Source organism: Sapajus apella, unplaced genomic scaffold, assembly GCF_009761245.1.
Source record: "Sapajus apella isolate SASKATOON/1434 unplaced genomic scaffold, GSC_monkey_1.0 scaffold32, whole genome shotgun sequence".
NCBI lineage: Eukaryota > Metazoa > Chordata > Mammalia > Primates > Cebidae > Sapajus > Sapajus apella.
In genome coordinates, this window is record NW_022436972.1 from 2168904 (window position 1) to 2191965 (window position 23062).

General features: G+C 40.5%; 1 protein-coding gene across 2 annotated transcripts in view; it reads right to left on the minus strand.

Annotated features, from left to right (window-relative positions):
• FLT1 (fms related receptor tyrosine kinase 1) overlaps positions 1-23062 on the minus strand; it is a 194517-nt gene that overhangs the window by 88594 nt on the left and 82861 nt on the right. For both annotated transcript variants that reach the window (XM_032294393.1, XM_032294394.1), the window contains exons 11-12: positions 14429-14543; positions 5827-5935 (exon numbers count right to left, since the gene is read on the minus strand). In XM_032294393.1, coding sequence (XP_032150284.1) covers positions 5827-5935; positions 14429-14543 — 224 coding nt within the window. The remainder of the gene's footprint in view (positions 1-5826; positions 5936-14428; positions 14544-23062) is intronic.

The following is a 23062-nucleotide window of genomic DNA, read 5'->3' on the forward strand; positions in this document are numbered from 1 at the left end:
GAGAATTGCTTAGGACAAACCTGCCTCACATTCTTTTCAAAGTCATCACTCTGCTTTCTGAGATAAATGTATATCTGATTGCCTCCTTTGGAAAGGCTAATCAGAAACTCAGAAGAATGCAGCCATTTGTCTCTCACCTACCTATGACCTGGAAGCCCCCTCCTCACTTCAAGTTGTCCTGCCTCTCCAGATGGAACCAGTGTTCATCTTACATATATTGATTGATGTCTCATGTCTCCCTGAAATGTATAAAACCAAGCTATGCCTCGATTGCCACCTTGGCCACATGTTGTCAGGACCTCCTGAGGCTATGTCATAGACTTGTGTCCTTAACTTTGGACAAATAAACTTCCTGAATTGACTGAGACCTGTCTTAGGTATTTTGGGCTAACACCTTCATCTCCATCTCCCAGTGTCCTGGCAACACCCCATGAGCTCTTCCCCTCTGCATGCCTAACCTGGGCCATCAGTTCACTTTGGGGCTGAGAATTCCTTGGTATCATTTTGGCCAATTTCACAGGAGGATTTTAAAAAGTCATCACAGGCCCTGAACTGACCCGCTCTCAAAACCCTCCCATTACTTCTTACTAGTGGTGTATCTGCATTTGAGCAAAGAATTTGGGCCAACATCTTACAAAGTGCTTTGAAGATGAAAAGCATTATGTCAGGCTATTATTATTATTATACTTTGCACACAAAGCTCTAAAGAAACCTTTAAACGTTAAGGGGACAATAGTCCAAAATTAGATATCACATCAACTCTTTCCTAAATCTCACTTTGCTTGTTTTTCTGATTTTTCTGAGCTTTGACTTTATTATAAAGTGTCACGTCTGAAGAAATGCCAAGGTATTCATTTGGAACCTGGGAGCGGGGCGTAGCAGGGGCTTACGAAGCCGCCAGTGGCGAGGAGAGGATACCGGTGGAGGCTTTCCTGCTTTTAAAATGAAAATCTACGAATGTGCCAGAAGATGCAGGAGGGGCAGCTGACAGTCACTTTTAAGATAACAATAAGGTGTCAGAAATAGTTGCTCTAATTCAGCATCTTTTTATATTTGGGACATCTTCCAAGCATGAGGAGTAAAACATCAGCCATCAACTTTTACACAGATACTACACTCAGAGGTATTATGTGCTGGCTGCTCTCAACCCTTAAAAGACCACAGACTTTCCATTTATGAGGTCTCGTCCTGATAGCTAGAACCCAAGTGAGCCCAAGTAACACCACTGAGATCGTGTAGAGAGTTTCTATTTACTTTAGTGATTTGAAACTTCCTGTGGAAATAGCTCACAGGTTTCCTGATGGAAGATTTTGTTTATCTTTGCCAAGCACCACCAGGAATCTCAAAATAAAATGCATTTAGTGACATTGGGAAACCAGGGAGATAAGGCAGTGCTGTTCCTGTTTCACCCTCAGTAATTGCTAACACACCCATAGTCATGCTGAGTGCCAGCAAAACAGCAAAAACACACACATAGGAAAAGCAAAGAACCAAATTCGTTCTGAGGCCTGTTTCTTATATATGGGGGACATGGTCACTGAAGCGAATTTGTTATGCTATCAGACAGCCTCTTAGAAATGACTATTTCCCAGTCTCACCCCTTTGGTATTCTCTTTCGATCCATGGAAGATGATAAATAAAATGTCCTCAACTATTTAATGAACCCAGAGGGATTTTTCTCCTTAATTCATGTTGATTTTTTTTTAGTCTGAGTACAAAAACAGACTCAAGAAAGAATTGCCTTCTAACCCCCAAAGTGAAAACAAGAAATCTTCCCACACTTAAATATCTGTGGCAAATTCAGCACAGTCATCATCGTTACCAAATATTACTTATCCATCTAACACATTATCACATCCACGGCATCTTATGAGGTGTCATGGAGAAGAATCAACCCTTGCTCAGAAGAGGCATTCAATGCAGGGTTAGATAAGAGTAATCTATTTCTAAAGGTGAATATTTAGGGGTGGATATTTCATCTCAATTGGATCAGACATATGCATTAAGTTCATGAAACAGACAAACATAGAAATTTAAAAGGATGCCAGGAATCTCATTGGTTGGGTAAAAATAAAGGCTTTACTGACACTGAAGAATGGAAATGACATTATCTAAAAAGAGAGTAAATGGTTACTAGAAAGTTCTGCTTGTTTCAAGACAATGTTATGTACCAGCGAGTGCCAAAGTTTGAAATCAAAGCAGTCAAGGATTCTAATGGCCACAGTTTGTGCTTTTCATCAATTTAGAAGGCAACTCAAAGTTTTATTGTTTTGGGATTTTTTTTTTTTTGGTTGCTGTTTTGAGGCAGGGTCTTGCTCCGGCACCCAGGCTGGAGTGTGGTGGCGCCATCATGGTTCACTGCAGCCTCAACCTCCTGGGCTCAAGTGATCTTCTCACCTCAGCCTCTTAAGTAAGTGGGAATATAGGCACACGCCACCAGGCCTAGCTAGTTTTTGTATTTTTTGTAGAGACAGGATTTTGCCAGGTTGCCCAGGCTGGTCTCAAAAACTCTTGTGCTCAAGTGATCTTCCCATCTTGGCCTCCCAAAGTGCTCAGATTACAGGCATGAGCCACTGTACCTGGCCCCGAGTAATTGTATTTTGAAGAAGGGGCAACATGACTGAAATGAAGACCAATAAAGACCCAAATCTAGATCAGTAGAGCATTAATATTTTAGACAGCCACTTTTAAAGAGTTACCCTCACTGAGTCAAGTATAAACAGTGAACAAATATATGCTCATTTTTTTCAAAAAACATACATATAAGGTACAACATTCCTGAGTCTTTAGTCTCATCTCTAGTGACAAAGCTTTGAGTAAGAAAAAGATAATAGCTAAAAACAAATAATGAATGTTAGCAAGTTAACCTAATATCATAATCAAAACTAGAACTTTTCAGGACTGGTAGTAAAGGATTCAGGGAAAGTATATTCCAGGCAATAGGGGCCTGGTTAGCTGAACTTCTGTCAGTTTTAAGATTAAAGCTCTTGAATTTCTAGAGGAAAAGAACTGCGAGCTTCAAGTAGGTATGTTTGAGTTGAATTCTCATTGTTCCTTTCTATGGATAAGCCTTGGGATCTAGAAGAGATTTCCACCCTGCCATGGTTCTACATTGTATAATGTGGTGAGAGGTAGGAGGGATTTCTGCCTGAATTCAGCAGATGATCACCTTCATCAGCTTGGGCCCTTTCAGCAACAACACCATGGATAGAAATATGATGCGTGATGAGAGACTCTGGGCTAGCCAGATGTTGGTGCTGTAATTAATGCTAGGCATCGGTTAGCTTTTCTTGGGAACACTGATTAAATAAGGAAGCGAGCATGATATTCCCCTCTGCTCTTAGCACATCCTCTTCCAGTACTGCCCTCAGACCCAGGCAAGAAGGGTCCCTGTCCCAGGCCTTTAGACAGCTCTGTTCTGGCCATAGCTCTCCCCACAGTTTAAAGACTTTATGAGGCCAAGTGGGCATGCCTACCCACAGCCTGCATCACTCCATTCTTTATATCATGCTCCAGGTCCCTGGGAACTCAGAATTCCCTATAAGGATGATTTAAATCGGCTTCCAGGTTGGCTTTTCCCTAGGTTTGGCTTCCTGAGATCAGATTGCCTGTCAGTATTCACACCTTTGGATCTGTCCAAGCTGTGGCCAAGGGAGCCTATCTGTGAGGGGAATGGGCACAGCTTAGATGTGTGGGCTGGGAGACACCACGCAGTGTGTATGGCCCCTTGCAGTGTGGACAGGGTAAGGGGTGGAGAGGGGAGGTGGGTTATCTAGTTTTTCTGCACTGCCAGGTGCTACCACAATCTGCTCTGGAATCTGAGGAGTCTCAGAGCTCTAAGTTGATGCTGACCTCTCAGGTCATCAAGAAAGTATTTTTGTCCATAGGGGGCTAAAACATATTTAATGGCTTGTTTGCTTGATGTAGAACTTGTCAGTAGTTAGACGGATGGTTTGTGGGCCTCCACTGGTACTCTTGCCTTGGCTCCGTAAATGTCAGGGCAAGCCTGTAAGCCTGTTCTCTTCTCTCCATCTGTTGAAATTCCACCTTCTCTCTACCTATTCAGGTCCTGCCCCCTTCTCAGAGGCTTAGACCTGTACTGTCCAATGTGCTATCTGTGAGTCACATGTGGCTTTTGAACACTTGAAATGTGACTAGTGTGTCGGAGGAACTGAAGCATATTGTTTATTTGATTTTATTTAAATTGATTTAAGTGTAAACACTGAAGCAGTGTAATAAAAATACTGATTACGTATTGAAATCACAATAGTTTAGATATATTGGGTTAAATAAAATTAACTTTTTAAAAATGTGGTTACTAGAAAGTTTTAAATGATATTTGTGGCTTACATTATATCTCTATTGGACAGTGATGGCTTTAGAAAGCAAGGTCATCTGTGACATTACCACTGCACACACACTTTGATAGTAGGATATATGTAATTGAACATTTCTCTGTTCCCTTGGTTTCAGAACTATGTTCCTAGAAGGACAGGGATTCATTGATGTTCCTCCAAGTGCTCAGTAGAGTTGAACCGTACCATTTAACAGTGCTCATTAAACTGTTACAAAGTTATTGAATGTTCAGAACAAAACAGGAATTGTTCAGTCTTTTGTATTCTAAATCAGACATACTGTGACTATGGATTGAGACAGTAACTTGTTTCCAACCAAATATAAAGGACAGTGCAAACCTTTGTATTTAATTAGTCCAAATCATCTGAGTTTTTTTAGAGCACCAATCTATGTGAACTCTCTGTCTAAATCCTTCTCTAAATAAAGGCCATGTCCTACTTGGAATGGATGCAAAGGTGACTTCTCTTCCACTTCTCTAACATGAGAGACAGGGGCTTAGTTGGCCAAGAGCAGCTCTGCTGTGCACCTCTCAAATCGCATTTGCCCATCTGGAAAACACAGGAGCTATGATGCAGAATAGCCTCTAGAATCCCTGCCAGCCCTGACATTCTATGGGAATCTACTCAGGGATATCTCCCATGGCACAGCTTCTCTGGGGCTTGGCTAACTTGCCAGAGGCTCCTGTGATCTGACAACGCATATGTCTCGTGGAATTGGACCTGTCTATTTCTTTCTGGAGACTTCAGCAATTGCTGCAGCCTGCCCTGTGCAGTGCGAAGTTTCCAGAGAGTTGGCCTACTGCCCATGTTTCCTCAGAAATTGGGGGAGTGTGGTGCCAGGTAATTGTTTTTATACTTTGAGCTACTTACTTCCTTCCTGTACCCATCGAGGGACATAGGGAGTGCCATTTGTGTACCTTGGAAGTTTTTAAGATTTGCAGAGACCATCATATTTAAGGCTAAAAACTCTTAAATGCTATCAAAAAATAGCACATTAACTGTTGTTAATAAAGCTCAGTTTCAGATTGCTATACAGCCTCATTCCCCAAAAAGTCTAAATTACCTAAATTGTGAAACAATTAGCTTCTTGGTTAAAACAAAAACGATGTCATCATATTATAGGCATTATAACTGGTTTCCTTGATTGGTGTTGAACTGCTCTGTACAAGACCCTGTGCTAGGTACTGAAGGGAAGGAAAAAATGAGCATACAAGATTCCAAATTCACAATTCAGTCTGGGAGGGAGACAAACACAAATAACTCTAAAAGAGAATTCAGGGAAATAACTCTTTAAGAGATCTGATGAGGCAGAATTCTATTCCTGAGAGCAAGGATGAAGGCACTCAAAGTTTGACAATTCTATGGAATTAAAATAAAAAATCACTCAAGCTATAAATGCACTAAAAACAAACAAGATTGAAGAGAGAATGAAGTCCGTAGGCTGTCTCTGTCTGTAGGATATGTGGCTTACCTGTGATATAAAAGCTTATAGTTCTTTCCACAGTCCCAACTTTATTGGAAGCTATGCAACTGTAGATTCCAGAAATTCTAGAGTCAGCCACAACCAAGGTGCTAGCCATCTGCAAAAGAAAAGGAAACTTTAGCTAGCAATAGGACAAACAACTATTTGAATACCCCTAAGCTACTTCTGAGGTTGAAATGATTCAGCTATTCCATTCATTCGGCAAAGAGAGTATTGCATGGGTGGTGGTTACCAGAAGGCTCTCCCCTTGCAGAGCCCCAACAAGAATGGAAAAATAACAGGAAAGCAGGTCCTCAGGAGACCGGGGCCTATGACATCCGACTCATATGAGGGTTTCAGGCTTATTTATCTCGTGCTGCTGGCGTAACAATTACAGACCTGAGACCGAGATGTGGGACTGCACGTCCTGTCCTACGAGGTGGTCAGTTCCACATCAATGAGAGGAACAGGTGAGGCTGAGGCCTTCCCTTTTGTTTGGGTGACCTGAGAGCATGGATGCCAGTTATAACAGGAGCCTTCTCTGCTGTTTGGTTCTATAACAGGGATGTTAAGTGAGCAAGGACAGAGGAGAATGTTTGGCTGAAACTTTTCTTTTCTTTAAGAAGTGGGGTCTTGCTACATTGCCCAGACTGGCCTTGAACTTCTGGGCTCAAGCAGTCCTCCCGTCTTGGTCTCCCAAGTAGCTGGGACAACAGGCACATGCCACTGCACCTGGCTTGAAACATTTTTTACATATGCTCAAATAATGTGGCACGCAACACTGGATGGTCCTGAAGGAGGCCGTGTGTGCGTGCGTGCGTGCGTGTGTGTGTGTGTGTGTGTGTGTGTATTACTTAATTTCTCAGATGTGTCTATTTTTAAAATGAAAATTTAAATTATGAATTAATGCAATAATATTGTTCTGCTAGACTTTACTGCGGTTACTTGACAACTTAGTCCCTAAAGAAATGTTAGCAATCAAGATTGCATGACTTCAAAGCACTTTTCAAACTGTGATGTCTAAAAAGTAATGAAATAAAATTTTAGACAACTTCAAGACTTGCAGTCTTCCAAAGAAAACAGTTGGCAATATGAAACAAATTGTTAAGCATTCTTAAATTTAACCCAACCTTGCATTAAAAAGTAGCATATAATCTATACGAAAAAATGAGAAAGCTAGTTTCTCATGCTTATAATTACAGAAAAGTTGATCTAGTTACTTATAAATCTTTGCAGCCTGTCTCCTAGAACAAAAATAACTGGTTATGGGGCTTTGAAATTGCAGAGGCTATGCTAATGCTTTCAGACTAATGGAGTGTCCTAGCTGGAGTGTAATGACCAAGTGACTTACAGCCTAAAGTGATATAAGGCTGGAATGTAACAGCTGACTTTCCAGGGCGGTGAACATACTCTACAGGTGATTTGGCTCTTGGAAAGAATCCTAACATTTTCTGAGTTTTAAGTAACGGGCTAGGCACTTTAGTTGTGTTCTCTTATCACATCTAATAAATTAAGGTATTTCTGTCTTTAATCTACAGATCAGGAAGACATGCTCCTAATGTTTTTAGCCAGCAAATTCATTCATCCAAATTCTCTTTAATTTTCACTGTGGTATAGTGAGTAGTATGTAGTGCTTTCTCTTCTGTTTGTTGGAAGGATCCGGTTAATTACACCTACTCATATATTCTCTGTATGTTATTGAAATTATTGGTAATGAAAGTGTCTGCAATAATTGGGCAGACAATTTACCAGACATTTATTGAGTGATTATCAAGGCATTGCCCAGATGTTGTAAGGGAGACAGATGACTATGACACAATCCCTCCCCTTAACTCTATTATTCTTTAAGCTGATAGAGAAGACTTTCCCTCCTTGATTATCATACAAAAATTATTCTCTGTTTTGCAAGGAAAGCTCATATGAAGGCAAAGAGCCTTCAGGTGTCCTTTTCCTTATTTTGATGATGACTCTTTGTAAGAGGTGGGACATAAAAAATTCCGAATAGCCATTTCCTTGTAATTGTTATACCCACCACTTTAGAATCAGGGAAGGAAATGGAAGTAGTTAGAAGAGAAGCTGGCAACATGAAAGGATTGTTAGCTGGTGGAAGCTAGAAGACTGGAGAGATCATGAAATAAGACTCTGACTCTCTTGTCTCAGGAAGCTTAGATGTTTTAAAGCAGTTTGCAAAAAATTCAGAAACAAGGAGCTCAGATGAAGCCTTCTCATGCTCAGCTGTCAGCTCTAGCACTTTTTTTGTTATGAAGTTAGTTCTCAAGTGTTTATCCTAATGCGCCTAAGGAGAAGCTTACTTAGATTCTCAGATTAATTGTTGCCCAGCAAATAAGTGAAAAACCCATTTCTATTGTCTTCAGAGTGTTTGAAATTATGGACAGCATTTATCTGCATCTATCAGTTGTGTTTGGGTTTTTATTTAAAAGATTTTGACTTCATAGAACTTAGAGCAACTGAGAACAAGAACTGGGTTTCATGGCAAGGAAAAGTCAGTTCAGATGTATAAATTTGCCATGTTTACGACCTGTGCAGGTAACCTGGGAATGGCCATGGCCATTTTACAAGTCTCCAATGAATAGTCAAATAGGTCCCAATTTACATATAATCAGAGAATAAAATTGAGGTGCCCAGAAGTGAAATGAATCCAGGTCACAAGATGGAGATAGAAATGTATTTGAGTTTTTCTTCTTTTAGGTGAATGACACCTTCCAAAACAGGACACTTTACTCAGAGTTGAGCCTGCCCCAGAACACACCTCTCCAAAGCTTCTATTAAAATAGAAGCAGAAAATGATGTTGATGGGAGTTTACATTATTTCTTTGTTTCTGGGTAGCCTTATGTATCCCTCATAATGCACCAGGCAGCTTGCAAGGTACTTTAAAGGCATTGTCTAATTTAATCCTTCCTACAACCCTGTGAGATGGGTAGATTACCCTATTCTACACATATGACAGCTAAGGTTCAGAGAAATTAAATGATTCATCCAAAGATGCACAGGACCACAGACAGGCCTGGGCAGAACTTATGCCCAGATGTGTCTGCCTCCAGTTCTTGTGCTCTTAATCTCTACACCAAATTGCTTCTAAGCCTTGAAACCCTTTAAATCGAATAACACAGATCTTTTGGCAAAGTTCTGTCTACACCTTGAATTGAATTCTTCCTTGAGAATACCTCCTTTAATCAGCAGAGATGGGTAACATAAATTAAATACTAACTATGATTTACAGAAATACTAATTTGCTTCTTTGATAGCATTTTACATAAGCTGCAAGCTGTTTTTCAACTGTTGTAATATTATGTGGTTTGAAAATACATTTGATAAATACAATGGTTATAATTAAAGAAGAAAACTTAAAAATAAGGTGAAACATATCTTATGATCAGTTTTATTAAAGTTTATCTCATTTCTAGAGTACTTCTCTTTCAGAGGATATATTTTTAAATTATAAATTCAAACATATTTTCACTAAGAATAAAATATTTGACAATTAAAGTTTAAACTTTATAGGGTCAGAGAAAGGAGCTCAAGTGTGAATTGTAGATCAGTGTAGTTTGGCTGGACTAGAAGACAGCTTCTCATGGGTCAGTGAGTTTCAATAGCTGAGTCTTCTGAATGAAGGAAAAAATCTGTTCCTCAGGGTTTATATCCAAATACTATGGTATCAAGAGAAAAAAATGAAAATAGCCTAACAATGGGGGCATGCAATATCAACTAAATACTTTCAAAGAGAAAGTAACCAAGAATTTGAGTTGTATGTTTGAAATTATCATTTATTTTATAAGGTATGCCAAAAGAAATTCTTAGGGATATCTACTTGTATTGGTTCTAGAATTCGTTTTCATTTTCCACAATTGAAAATAAGTGAAAGAGGACTGAGGAAGAAAAAGAAAACAGAAGTGCTGAAATAAAATTAGAATATCAGGCCAGACGTGGTGGCTCAGGCCTGTAATCCCAGCACTTTGGAAGGCTGAGGAGAGTGGGTCACCTGAGGTCAGGAGTTCAAGACTAGTCTGGCCAACATGGTGAAACCCCATCTCTACTATAAATACAAAAATTAGCTGGACATGGTGGCATGTGCCTTTAATCCCAGCTGTTTGGGAGGCTAAGGCAGGAGAATCACTTGAACATGGGAAGTGGAGGTTCGCACCAAAATAAATAAATAAATAAGAATATCAAAGTTTATATTAGTGTTATAGGATGCATGCTTTCTACTCTTCATTTTTACTACGTTTGCTTTTTGGGGTGCTTCCAGTTGCCTAGCCTGGCCCTCAAGGATTTACATGTTAGAGATAGATCCTTCAAGCTGATTTTCTGGGCTCTTTTGTATGATCCAGGAATGCTCATAAAACTATCATCAAGTACTGTAACTTTGGAGTTTTTCATGCTCCTTCCTTCCTTCCCCTTCACTAAGCATTAGTAATTCATTACTACAATGTTGTTTGAACCTCACGGAATAGAATGGATGGGGTGATGTGTCATTCAGCATAATTCCAGTACTCGTTTTTTAAAAATCTATATATGGAACACTTATTTTAATCTCGGGATGTTTCTAATATAGCTTCCTTTTAAGTGTTTCACGGAGAAATAAAAGTAGATGTGTAAAGGTCATGGAAGAATCTAAAATTAACCCAGGGTGGCATATTTGAGCCAACTGATGGGAAAATAGAACATGAGAATTAGAAAAAATTGGGGTGTGTGTGGGAACTGAAACACAAGCTATAATTCTGTGGTTAGGATTCTTGGTCCTGTCGTGGATTTGTCTCATACAGGGCACGCTTTTCAAGGTAGTGTCAGGATTTCAATGGAAATATTGCTAACTCATTAAAATTGTAATGATTCTCCAACCTTACAGAATTAATGCTGTGATAACGTATTTCGTGTGTTTTTTCTAACATGGGGTTCCTTCTACTTCCTATTCTATATCTACAAACCTAAAGTTTGGCAATCCCATTCAGACAATATGAAAAGTGCACATTTGCTACTGGCAGCTCCAGTTATGACTCACTTTTCACAAATCTGGGCCAAAACTCGCCAATAAGGAAACTACATTTTATTGTCCTCTATACCCTTCCTTGAGTTAAACAAACAAACAAACAAACAAAAAAACAAAGAAAAAAAAATCTACAGGTGCTCCAGCGTGAGGGTGAGCGCTGCCCCACTGACCTGCGGAGCAGCATTGCTGGGCAGGCTACCATGTGACAGTGGATAAAGGGATCACCGCAGTCTAAGCTGGGACTTTAATTTGCTTTCTAAAAATGTATAGAAAATAAAAACAGTTTCAATTGTAAAGGAAAGAGCACTGCATATAACTCAGAAACAGCAGAACTTCCATATGTCACCATCATATGAAAGATACACTTTTTTTCACACCCACAAAAAGATGTATTAATAGATGCTAAAAGTAAAATTAGTAAATTCTCCTAAATTCAAGACATGAAATCAATAGTTTAAGTCTAATGTATTACAATTATAGCTGCTAATGGGATATATATATATATATATATCTATGACTTTGTTTACTAAGAGTATTAAAAGTTTTTTCAGTGCAAACAATTGTTTAACAAAGTCTTCATTGTATATGATCACAATCAGTTTGGGGAACTGCATAAGGCTACATATGACATTCACTTTAATAAAGTAGTACTTGTATAGGGCTTTCTAATTATGTTATTTATTTATTTGAGACAGAGTCTCATTCTGTCACCCAGGCTGGAGTGCAGTGGCACAATCTACAACCTCCGCTGGGTTCAAGCAATTCTTGTGCCTCAGTCTCTCGAGTAGCTGGGATTACAGGTGCCTACCACCACACCTGGCTAATGTTTGTATATCTAGTAGAGACAATGTTTCACCATATTGGCCAGGCTGGTCTCGAACTCCTGACCTCAAATGATCCACCCACCTCAGCCTACCAAAGTGCTGGGATTACAGGCATGAACACCGTGCCCAGCCTTCGTTATGTTATTTCATTTCATCTTTGTAACAGGAAGCTAGGTAGGGCAAGTATCATTAGTTCTGTTTTTTTGGAGGAAAGAACTCAGGTTGAGAGAGGTGAGCTGGTTTGTATGTGGTTACACAGAGAGGAAGTGTCGGAGTTTGACTCCAGGGCTTCTGAGGGCAGGCAGGGTAGCACAACTGTAGAGGTCTATATTTAAAACCTTCTGCATAACTATAAAATTAAAAGACAATAAATTTGTTTTAAACCCTCATGGAGAAAATCAGGAAAGTTCTTTTATTGTGGCCATGTTTTGATACTCCACTTCCACTGGTTTTTATAGGTTTTATATTATATATGGAGTCAAGTTGCTACGTCATGGTTTGGGTTAGCCAGAAACCTCACCTAGCTTTCTTGTCTTTCATTTTATTTCCTATTGTATATTTTTATGGATAGGATAAAATAATACTAGAAGTTACCACTGAAAGTAAGCTCATAAATTCTTGTGTTAATATTCATCAGTTAACAGTACATCCTCCTGATATGGTCAGGGAAAGGCAACATGAATCGACACAACCAACAAATAGCATCTTGACATTTTTCTAGTACTTTGTGACAACTAATTTGCTGTCCACTGCTATTAAACTGAGGTAGTTTCCTTATTAAAAATATTTGAAGGCTGGGTGTGGTGGCTCATGCCTGTAATCACAGAATTTTGGGAGGCCAAGGCGGGCAGATCACCTGAGGACAGGAGTTTGAGGTCAGCCTGGCCAACACGACAAAATCCCGTCTCTACTAGAAATACAAAAATTAGCCAAATGTGGTGGCATGTGCCTGTAATCCCAGCTACTCGGGAGCCTGAGGCATAAGAATTGCTTGAACCCGGGAGGTGGAGGTTGCTGTGAGCAGAGATTACACTACTGCACTCCAGCCTGGTCAACAGAGTGAGACTCTGTCTCCAAAAAAAAAAAAAAAAAAAAAAAAATTAAACTTTCAAGTTTATATAATTTCCTCTAAGTATTTCATTAAACTGCTCTCTTTTGAATAGCTACACATCATGGAATATTTTAAAGTACTGTTTGTTTCTGTTAGAGAAAAAGAGTTGTAAACTACCTACAGCTACCACTATAGTTATTAAAACCTTCCTAAATGTTTAATAAGAGACTACTGGTGTTATCATATAAGCTATTGCTACTCTGACTAATTTCTACATTGGCTTACTTGGCTATAAGAGCATTAAGTTTTGGAAAGAAAAGACTTTGGTCTGAGTCTCTCATTTACCCTTTTAAGCTGGCTTTGGATTAATCATCTTATCCCTGTTTTATCTTTAAAATGGAGAGAAGCACTCTCACCTGCCAAAGAATGATGTTGAGGTTAGCGTATGTCAAAAAGTTTCACATAATGAAAATTATAGATGTTATTTGTTGTGACTGTTAAACCCTACATGAGGAATGATGCCATCTACTTTATCATCTTCAAATGCAAAGTGTAGGGCTGAATAGATAACATAAGCATACCCACACTCAAGCAGGCAGTGGAATCTGTATTAACAGTCTCTACTCCAAATCAAGATATATATGAGTGAACAGACGTGTCAGCCAGGGGATACTTGATATTTTTTTCTTTTTTAAAGAATCACACCTGGGTGCAGTGGCTTACTCCTGTAATCCCAGCACTTTGGGAGGCCTAGGGAGGCGGGTCACCTGAGGTCAGGAGCTTGAGGCAAAGCTGGCCAACATGGTGAAACCCGGTATCTACTAAAAATACAAAAATTAACTGGGCATGATGGCAGGTGCCTATAATCCCAGCTACTTGGGGCTGAGACAGGATAATCACTTGAACCCAAGAGGCAGAGGTTGTAGCAAGCTGAGATCGCGCCACTGCACTCCAGCCTGGGCAATAGAATGAGACTCCATCTCAAAAAAAAAAAAAAGAATCATTATCCCTGTGCCAAACAATAGCAGATTTTTAAGTGTATTCTTTACTAATTCAACAGGAAAAAGCCACTAGGTCTGAGATCCACTGAGACTTGCCTAGCTCACAGGCTTGCTAGCTATTGCCAAGGTTCAATAGGGGTTAGGGGAGTATAAAATGAGCAGTGTGCTGATGAGGTCAAGGAATCTTGATGGCTTGTGTGTGTTTGCATATCCCAACTTAGGCTTTGCTCTTGCAAAGACAGAGGGAAATACACGATATTTCAGAAAATAGCAACATTCAGTTTTAGCTCTAAGTCTTGCATTAGCTTTTGCTTACTGGGATCCCACTTTATGTACATTAGTGATTCTCAGTCCTCGTTACATGCTGGAATCACCTGGAAGCTTTTACAAGCCCTAGGCTGCACCCCAGAGATTTGGATGTAACAATAATTGGTAGAGTATTCTAATATGCAGCCGGGATTGTGAATCATCAATGTGGACCAGTTTGATGTTCAACTGGACAGTGCCATCTCTACCATTAGGAATGAGTGCTCATTAACGTGCAATTGGTAGCTTCAGTAGTGTCTGTGTGTATCTCCATGAAGACACAGCTTAGATATTTTCTTTCTTCTCTCTGAATTTTTGTTTGAACATCTGAATTACTTCTGGTTCCAGTAAACCTAGAATTGGGAGTGGAGAGTGTATTTGTAGAATGAGTATCTCATTGCTCATTTTTACAAACAGTACCTTCTTCTTTCCTTCTATTATTGTCATGCGCTGAGTGATGCTCTCAATTCTGTTTCCTATGTTGCTGTCAGGATCCAGGATAAAGGACTCTTCATTATTGGAACAAAAGTCAGACCTATTAAAAAAAAACGTTATCACAATGTGGCTCTGCAGCATGGTCCAGTCAATGGGGACAGGTGAAATAAAAACCTGGTGTAAGTCCTCAGATTACAAAGTCACAAATTTTATGTCTGAGTCTTCTTTTCCCTAGATTTTTTCCTATATTCATCCTCAAAACTTAAAAATAGCAAATATATGTGGCTGATACTTCAAAAAAGCCCCATACCAGTGTGTCACCATACATCCTTCTTATTATAAATGTTAATATTAAATAAAAATGCATAAATTAGAACATTTAATATCTAGATTTTAGTTTTTAGTGGAAGTAACATGCAAACACAGGGGAAAAAAATGAAGTTATGTTAATGAATGAAAACCTCAAGGAAATCATAGCATTTTATATGTATAAAAGGCTGGCTTTTAATCAGAATATGACGTTGGACAGCTAATTTTTTCCAGGGCTAATTAAGTGCAGATGAAAATAAACATCACGAAGCAGTTATTAAATTCAGTCTATTTCTGTTCAAGTTTTGGGGTAACATGGTAAGCTCTCAGGCCTCAAGTGTTTAATTATAAAATAAGGGTGTTGATATTATTTATCTTTGAGGTCTATCAATTCTATCTGTTTTAAATATTTCACCATTTTGCATTCTGACTTTCTGGACTAAAATTTTTGTTGAGCAGAAAGCTTGCTAGTCTCTAATTTGTACATGTCTTGGGCAGATTCTGCAGATTTTTAAACCAAGAGGAATTTTATTATTATTATTATTATTTTTAGAGACAGGGTCTCACTCTGTCACTAGGCTAGTGTGCAGTGGTGCGCAATCATAGGTCACTGCAGCCTCAAACCCCTGGGTTCAAGAAATCCTGCCACTTCAGCCTGTAGCTGAGATTACAGGCCAAGTGGACTTTTTAAGCTTCATTTCCAGAAAAAAAATGAATGGTTCATCTTAAATAGCCAAGAGCAGGAATGACTTATGTGAGAGGAAAGTGAGATGCTAAAGTCGGTAAGAAAAGGAGAAGATAGAAGGTAATGTGGTCAGAAAAACATTCTGTTATTATTCCTCTCTGGTCCTTGAGCTGAGAAGGACTCCAGAGTATTAAACTATTGCATCTGTGGGGGTCCTTGCCCTGGAATGTCCTCCTGCAGAGTACTCACCAACTTTTAAGTGCTGACTTAATGGTTCTGAGGACCCACTGGGCTAACAGCTACAATCGACATATGCACTCTGTCCCCATAGCTAAGCAGGGCCTGAGCATGCCGTCGGCACCCCATAAGCATTTGCACATATGCAGACGGCACATGTTGCTTTTGGTAAAAGTTTTTATTTGTTTCTAATTGTTTATCATTTTCAAACATACTGATAAGTAGAGAGAATACAGGTATTGATCGACTTATGACCTATGCAACTTACGACCATTCGACTTTACGACGACAATCGCTAGCCACGACTGCTCCGCGTCTGGCAGCGCAAACGTTGCCCAGCTGGGCGTACGACAGTGCGGACCAGCTTCTGGCAGCACTACCATCTCCGCGTGCATATAGCCTACTCAACTTACGACCAAATCGTGTTAGGACCGGTCTGTCGGAACCAATCTTGGTCGTAAGTCGAGCACTAGCTGTAGTGTGATATGTCCCTATATGCTCGTCACCCAGATTTGATAGTTATCAAGATTTTGTCACATTGGCTTAATCTATCCCTTCTTTTTTTTCTTCTGTATTTGATTTATTTATTTATTTTTATAAATTTTCAGCCTGGCCAAATGAAGGATTTCTGTATTTTAAAACAAACCTCAGACATCTTGTCATTTTAGCCATATGTACTTCAGTGGGTATCTCTAAAAAATATGCAAATTTTTCTAATATAACCACAATGCTACTTTTACATCTAAGAGAATTCGCAATAATTCTGTAGTGGTGTTTGCACCTAAATCATATATCAGATTTATCCAAATGTTTTTAAAGATGTCTGTCTTTACAGTTAGATTATAAGATTTAAAATTTAAAAAGAATGAATAAGAGGTGACCATTCCTTAAGGAATTTCTGCAGTTTTTACCAGCTATAATCCTTATCATAATCATCAGGTAAAATAAGTGAACATTTTAATGCTTATTGATAAAGTAGAGTAAACTAAGCCAAAGAGAAATGTATACTTTCTCCTTTATTAGAAACATTTTAATGACAAAGTTTAAAAGTCATTATATAAGAGTCACTTTGCCCTATGTTTTCATTATCCGTATTCTCCATTTTCTAGCTATAAGATCCCTGCCTTCATCTCCTGTCAGACTTAACTATCTTTCATACACTCTCAGTACAGGTATGAGTATGTATAATGTGCACATATACACATGTGTATATTACCTAGATTAGACACATGCATATGTACTTGGGATTGTGGCGTCAAACAGCTTAAGTTCTCTTGTATCTGGAAGACAAGGCTTTAGATTTTATTCCTTTTTCCCCAAAGCAAGGAAAAAGATAGGGGGGGCCCTAGTCAAAGATCTTAATTTCATACTCTTGGGCTTTAGGAAATGCAAAGAAATATGTTAGAATAAAGCAAGCCTGGGTGTTTCTCAAGGGAAATACAGTCTGCTATCTGAGTTCACTTGGGGCTGTTGACCTCTGACACCCCGCACCTCCCCCATCCCACACCTATGACTCTGAGTTACTAAGGGCACAAGCCCTAGTATGGAAGCTATAGGCCAGACTTATTGCCAGCTCTTCCACATAAAAAGGACAGATTCTGTGGCTATTTTCTAATTTAGGGGCTATTTTTCCCTCTTTGTAATTGGAGCTATAAAAATAGAATGTCATTTAGAAGCCTTACTATGTAACAGCACTTGAAAAGAGATTTGAGGGGAGGGGAATTTGCCTAAGCCTTAAGAATACATCAAGCTCTTAAGGAAGTAGATTGTGCCATGTTTGAAGATGCAGAGATAATCACTGTGCTGGGAACTGTCTTGAGGGGGGAGGAAGCCGAACAACAAGAGGAAAGCAGCGTTCGCTCCTGATTTCGCACAGGAAGTCCACAGCACCTCCTGCCAAAGCAAGATAAGAAAGCTCCCATGCACTATTCTGGACAAGGCCACTGTTATCAGCCTCAGCTCAGCGCTGTCCTCTCTTTGCTCCAAGCCTCCATCCCTTTCCTAATGAGCTATAGGACTCCTACCTCCATTTGCATACAGCATGCCAAGTACAATGGCAGAGAGGTATTTATAGCCAGTGAAAGGAAAAAAAAAATTCTGGGCTAAGAGTGTACTCCATGTCATCTCTGCTGATTGCTCTGGAGCTGAAACAACTTAGTTTCGGACTAGAGATTGATATAAATAAATTAAAAGAAAGCAGCCAATTATGTTTCCAACACATGGAGCTAGAACCTCACCTGTGATATATCAGCCTTCTATACTCCAAGTGGGACTCTCCAAGTGGGAGCCATCTGTGGAACTCCCCATCTGGTCTAAGTTATTAGTCTTCTTTTGACACATTATGGGAAACGGCCACCCTTTATACATGCAGATGACACTACTGACCTACATGCTTTGGGTTGATTTTCTTGTAGTGGTGATGAATTTGCCCCGTTCCCATCACACTAAAAAATATTTGGCTTCTCTGTGACCAAAGACAGATGAAGGCAGTCTAGGGCCACAGAAAAAGGCAAAGCCAACAGAGGGGTCAAAGCTATGATCTCTCTTTTTTTTTTTCCTGTCGCCCAGGCTGGAGTGCAGTGGGGTGATCTTGGCTCATTGCAGCCCTGACCTCCTGGGCTCAAGTGATTCTCCACCTCAGCCTCCTGAGTAGCCCAGACTACATATGTGTGCCATCATGCCAGGCTAGTTTTTATATTTTTAGAGGAGACGGGGTTTTACCATGCTGCACAGGCTGTTCTCAAACTCCTAGGCTCAAGCAATCTGCCTTCCTCAGCTTCCCAGGGTGCTGGGTTTACAGGTGTGAGCCAATGCGTCTGGCCAAAGCTACAGTCTTGACAGTATTGACTGCTGGCAGAATCTGTACTCAGTTCCGGCTCATTTCACAACGTGTGCACTTAACTTCAACACCATATGTAACACGATATCCATGTACTACCATCATATGACAAGCAGTTATTATGCTCCAGTACTTCTCAGATATAATAAGAAAAGACGTCTCAAATATTCACTACACAAACACCATTACTACTTTGAGGGTTTAATGTCTTTTTTTTAGCTCTATTTGCATAACACGGTCAGCCTCTTTTCAAAATTTGCTAAACATCTCTTATGTTACACAACCAAAATATGTTGAATGACTAGTGCATGCACAGTCTGCAATTACACTTTATACTACAGTATCTATGAGAGCTCACTTTGTCACCTTGTGGCTCCTGAATTCAAGTCAGGTTCCATTCGCCTTTACAAATCCGACACTCACAAAATGTAATGCACAGTGTATACCCAAAGGTACCCTTTTGTGTTCACCTGTGCTTTTTATTAATTGCTGTTTTTTTTTTTTTTTTCTGAGGTGGAGTTTTGCTCTTGTTGCCCAAGCTGGAGTGAAGTGATGTGATTGTGGCTTGCTGCAACCTCCGCCTCCCAGGTTCAAGTGATTCTCCTGCCTCAGCCTCCCTAGTAGCGGGGATTACAGACACCCTCCACCACGCCTGGCTAATTTTTTGTGTTTATAGTACAGATGGGGTTTCACCATGTTGGCCAGGCTTGTCTTGAACTCCTGACCTCAGGTGATCCACCTGCCTCAGCCTCCTAAACTGCTGGGATTACAGGCGTGAGCCACCGTGTCCAGCCTTGCTAGTTTTTAACAATTCTTATTTTTAGATTTTCTTCATTCCTCCTGCCTTCCTCTCCCCTCCCACTACTTAAAGTTCAGAGCTGGTACTTTCTTTTCTTTAGAGGATAGATTGTCACATCTGGTGGAATCAGAAGGGAAAGCCCAGCTGGGTGAGTTAGCTACTGATAATAAGTATTTGTATTTACTTTGAAGTGGTTCTCTTGTGAGAAAATGATCGATTCTCTGGAGAATTGGGTGGGATGGTTCAACACTTCATTTAGCCTTTCTAGAAACTGTCCATCTGTTTAGTGTCTGTTATGGTAGCAATCCAGTATAAAATTCTCATTTCATAAATGATTTCCTGCAAGTTTAATAACCTAACTGATTCTAGAAGGTCTGCACTACAGCCTGAGTGTTAAGACACACAGATTTTTTAAAAAAGAATCCTCTTTCAATAAATGATATTAAGCTGGCATTTCTTTCAAAATCTCTGTTGTGCTATTATCTGATTCTTGGCTGCTTGAAGGGAAACAAGTTTTGTGTGCTGCTACTATGTGCTATTATAGCTTGGGCTAGAAGCAATGCACATTTTGCCTCAATTAGTTCTCACAGTCACCCTATGAAGCAGGTATTATGATCCCTATTTCATAAATCCTTTTATCAATAAGGAAACTGAGACTCAGAAAAATCAAATGCTTTGCTCAGGCTCACAGGGGAAGGAGCAGAATTAGGATCAGAACTCCGACTCTCCTAACTCTTTCACCATCCCAGAGCTCTGTCCATCAAGTAGGGTGACTTCTGATCCCCAAAACCTCTCCAAACCTTTCCCACCATAAGGGAAATCCAGCTCAGTCACCTGTTACAGAGGAAAACTCTGGGGGGCCTCCAAATTCAAACCAGCACAAAGTCAGAGACACCGGGAAAATTAAAATTTTGTTTTCAAGAGGGAGAAAGAAGACACACTTATCTGTTGGTGGACGAGGACAAGGGAAAGGGGCAGAAGAACACTTGACATTTTTGTTACATTTTTGACATAAATTCTAGTTTGTTTTGGTCATAAACATGCTTTGATGGTGAAATTATAGGAACTCTTTGCCTTCTACTGGCTGATACATTTTATCATTAAAAAAATCTTACAACAAAATAAAACCATCCAATATTTATCACAATTTTTTCTCTCCTTGGTAACTTTTGTCTACATGCTCAGTGACCATGTTGTGGGATGAAGCTGACTTGTTTTATTACAAACTTCAATACTAGAATGAGTGCCCTGGGGACAGGGGTGTGGGTGAGTGGTGATTTGAGTACCCAACCCCCAATGGCTGCCTATTTGACCCAGAGCCATTGCCTAGGAATGAATGTTTATATTAAATGTATAATGAAATCATATTTAATTTGGCAGCAAAGAGGCTCTAGAAAGTTCTACAAAGTCTCAAGACAGATATTAATCTCCCTCTCTTTTTTTTTTCTTTTTTGGATGATGAAATCTGAGGACTTGTGTGAACTCTGCTTATCTGTTTAATGAGATTTTACTGCACGTGCTAACTGTGATTAGAATCTGTTTGTAAAGAATACTGAATCATTTCAAGCTGGGAAACAAAAGGGTAGAGGAGTAATGAAAAGCAAATTGAGGCTGTAAAATGTCTGTAAAAAAAAAATAGGAAGAAAAAAAAAAGCCCACCTGGAACCCTGCCAGAGGGCATGACCAGGGCTGGCCCCCATTATGGCAGCCATCCTGTAGCAGGGCCTGATGTAAACATTCCTCTGCTACTGTGGGTTTCGTGTCAAAACATTAGCAATCGTGTGTCTGAGCCAACAGATTAACAGAATCTGCAAACACTATCTTTTCCCCTCCTGTCATGTTCTTTTTTTATTTATTTTTTGAGATGCAGTCTCACTCTGTTGCCCAGGCTAGAGTGAAGTGGCACCATCTCGGCTCATTGCAACCTCTGCCTCCCGGGTTCAAGTGATTCTCTTGCCTCAGCCTCCCAAGTAGCTGGGATTACAGGTGCCCACCACCACATCCAGCTAATTTTTGTATTTTTAGTAGAGATGGGGTTTTGCCATGTTGGCCAGGCTGGTCTGGAACTCCTGACCGCAAATGATCCACCTGCCTCGGCCTCCCAAAGTGCTGGGATTACAGGCATAAGCCTTGAGCCATGAGCCACTGTGCCTGGACACTCACTTTTTTTTATTTTTTTGAGATGGAGTCTTGTTCTGTAGTCCAGGTTGGAGTGCAGTGGCACAATCTCGGCTCACTGCAACCTCCGCCTCCCGGGTTCAACCAATTCTCCTGCCTTAGCCTCCCAAGTAGCTGGGATTATAGGCATGAGCTACCATGTCCAGCTAACTTTTGTATTTTTTTAGTAGAGACGGAGTTTCACCATGTTGACCAGTCTGGTCTTGAACTCCTGACCTTGTGATCTGCCTGCCTTGGGCTCCCAAAGTGCTGGGATTACAAGCGTGAGCCACTGCGCCTAACCGTTTTTTTTTTTTTTTTTTGAGCTGGAGTCTCACTCTGTCGCCCAGGCTGGAGTGTAGTGGTACAGTCTCAGCTCACTGCAACCTCTGCCTCCCAGGTTCAAGCAATTCTGTCTCTGCCTCCTGAGTAGCTAGAATTATAGGCACACACCACCACGCCCAGGTAATTTCTGTATTTTTAGTAGAGACAGGGGTTTTACGATGTTGGCCAGGCTAGTCTCAAACTCCTGACCTCAGGTGATCCGCCCGCCTCAGCCTCCCAAAGTGCTGGGATTATAGGCGCGAGCCACTGTGCCTGGCCACGTTCTCTTAAAACAAATGAAACAATATAGGAGAGCGGATGCTGGCAGAAAAAGGCATAGCATTGGAAGGAGTGTTTAGACAGAATGGTTCCTGCTCCTCTTGCACCAGGAAAAGGGCCTGGGCCTTCTGGGTGGTCACAGGGTCAGGCCGAGGGGATCCTGGAGGAGTGACTTTTTTGTGCAATGAGAGACCTAGTGACGCCTTGGAGCCCATACTGAAAACTACTTCTTGCCTCAATGGAGAAGGGGGAGTGGAGAAGAGTTTCGGGGGTTGTGGGCTTTGGGTCGGCTCCCTGGACAATGGTGGAGGGGATCCAGCGTCCTAGGCCACCTCTGTTTAGATAAGAGCTTTTCCGTGAGCGTCTTGGCTCATGCTGCTTCCTGCTCTCGAGAGCCCTGTGGTCCATTCACACTCAGAACACGGCCCTTCTTCCCAGCCTCTGCTTTTCCTTCCTCCTCGCTCCTTTTGCTGGCTTCTAGAGTGAGTGCCAGCAATCTCCCCTCCCCCGCAACCAGGCACCCTCTCCCTCCCTGCTCCCTGCTCTCCTTCACACAGTCTTTTACAGGGTCAGGGAATCCTCACAGCTCCACACCTGGGTAACTGAGAGGGTAAAAGAGTGGGTGCTTACTTGGCTACACCCAGATAGGAGACTCACAGAGGACACCTGTTTTGTTCATTCACTTTTCTTCTTAGTGAAGGACTAGTCAGTGAGGAAGGGTGAATTGAGAAATAAGAAATCTTTAAGAAAATATTAGGAGACCCTACAAAAAATATCCTTTAACACATTCAAGAAGGAAGCTTAAAATAATAGCTTCAGTCGTTCAGTGGAGAACATTTTAAGGTATCATTATATTTTGTTCTCACAAAAAGGAAGAGAACAGCTTACTTTTTATTTAGTGTTCAATACTGAAATATCCAGAAAGCTTTTGGGAGTGGAGGTAGGGAATCAGAGTTTAGCACAAGGAAAACAGATTTTAGAGCTAGCCAG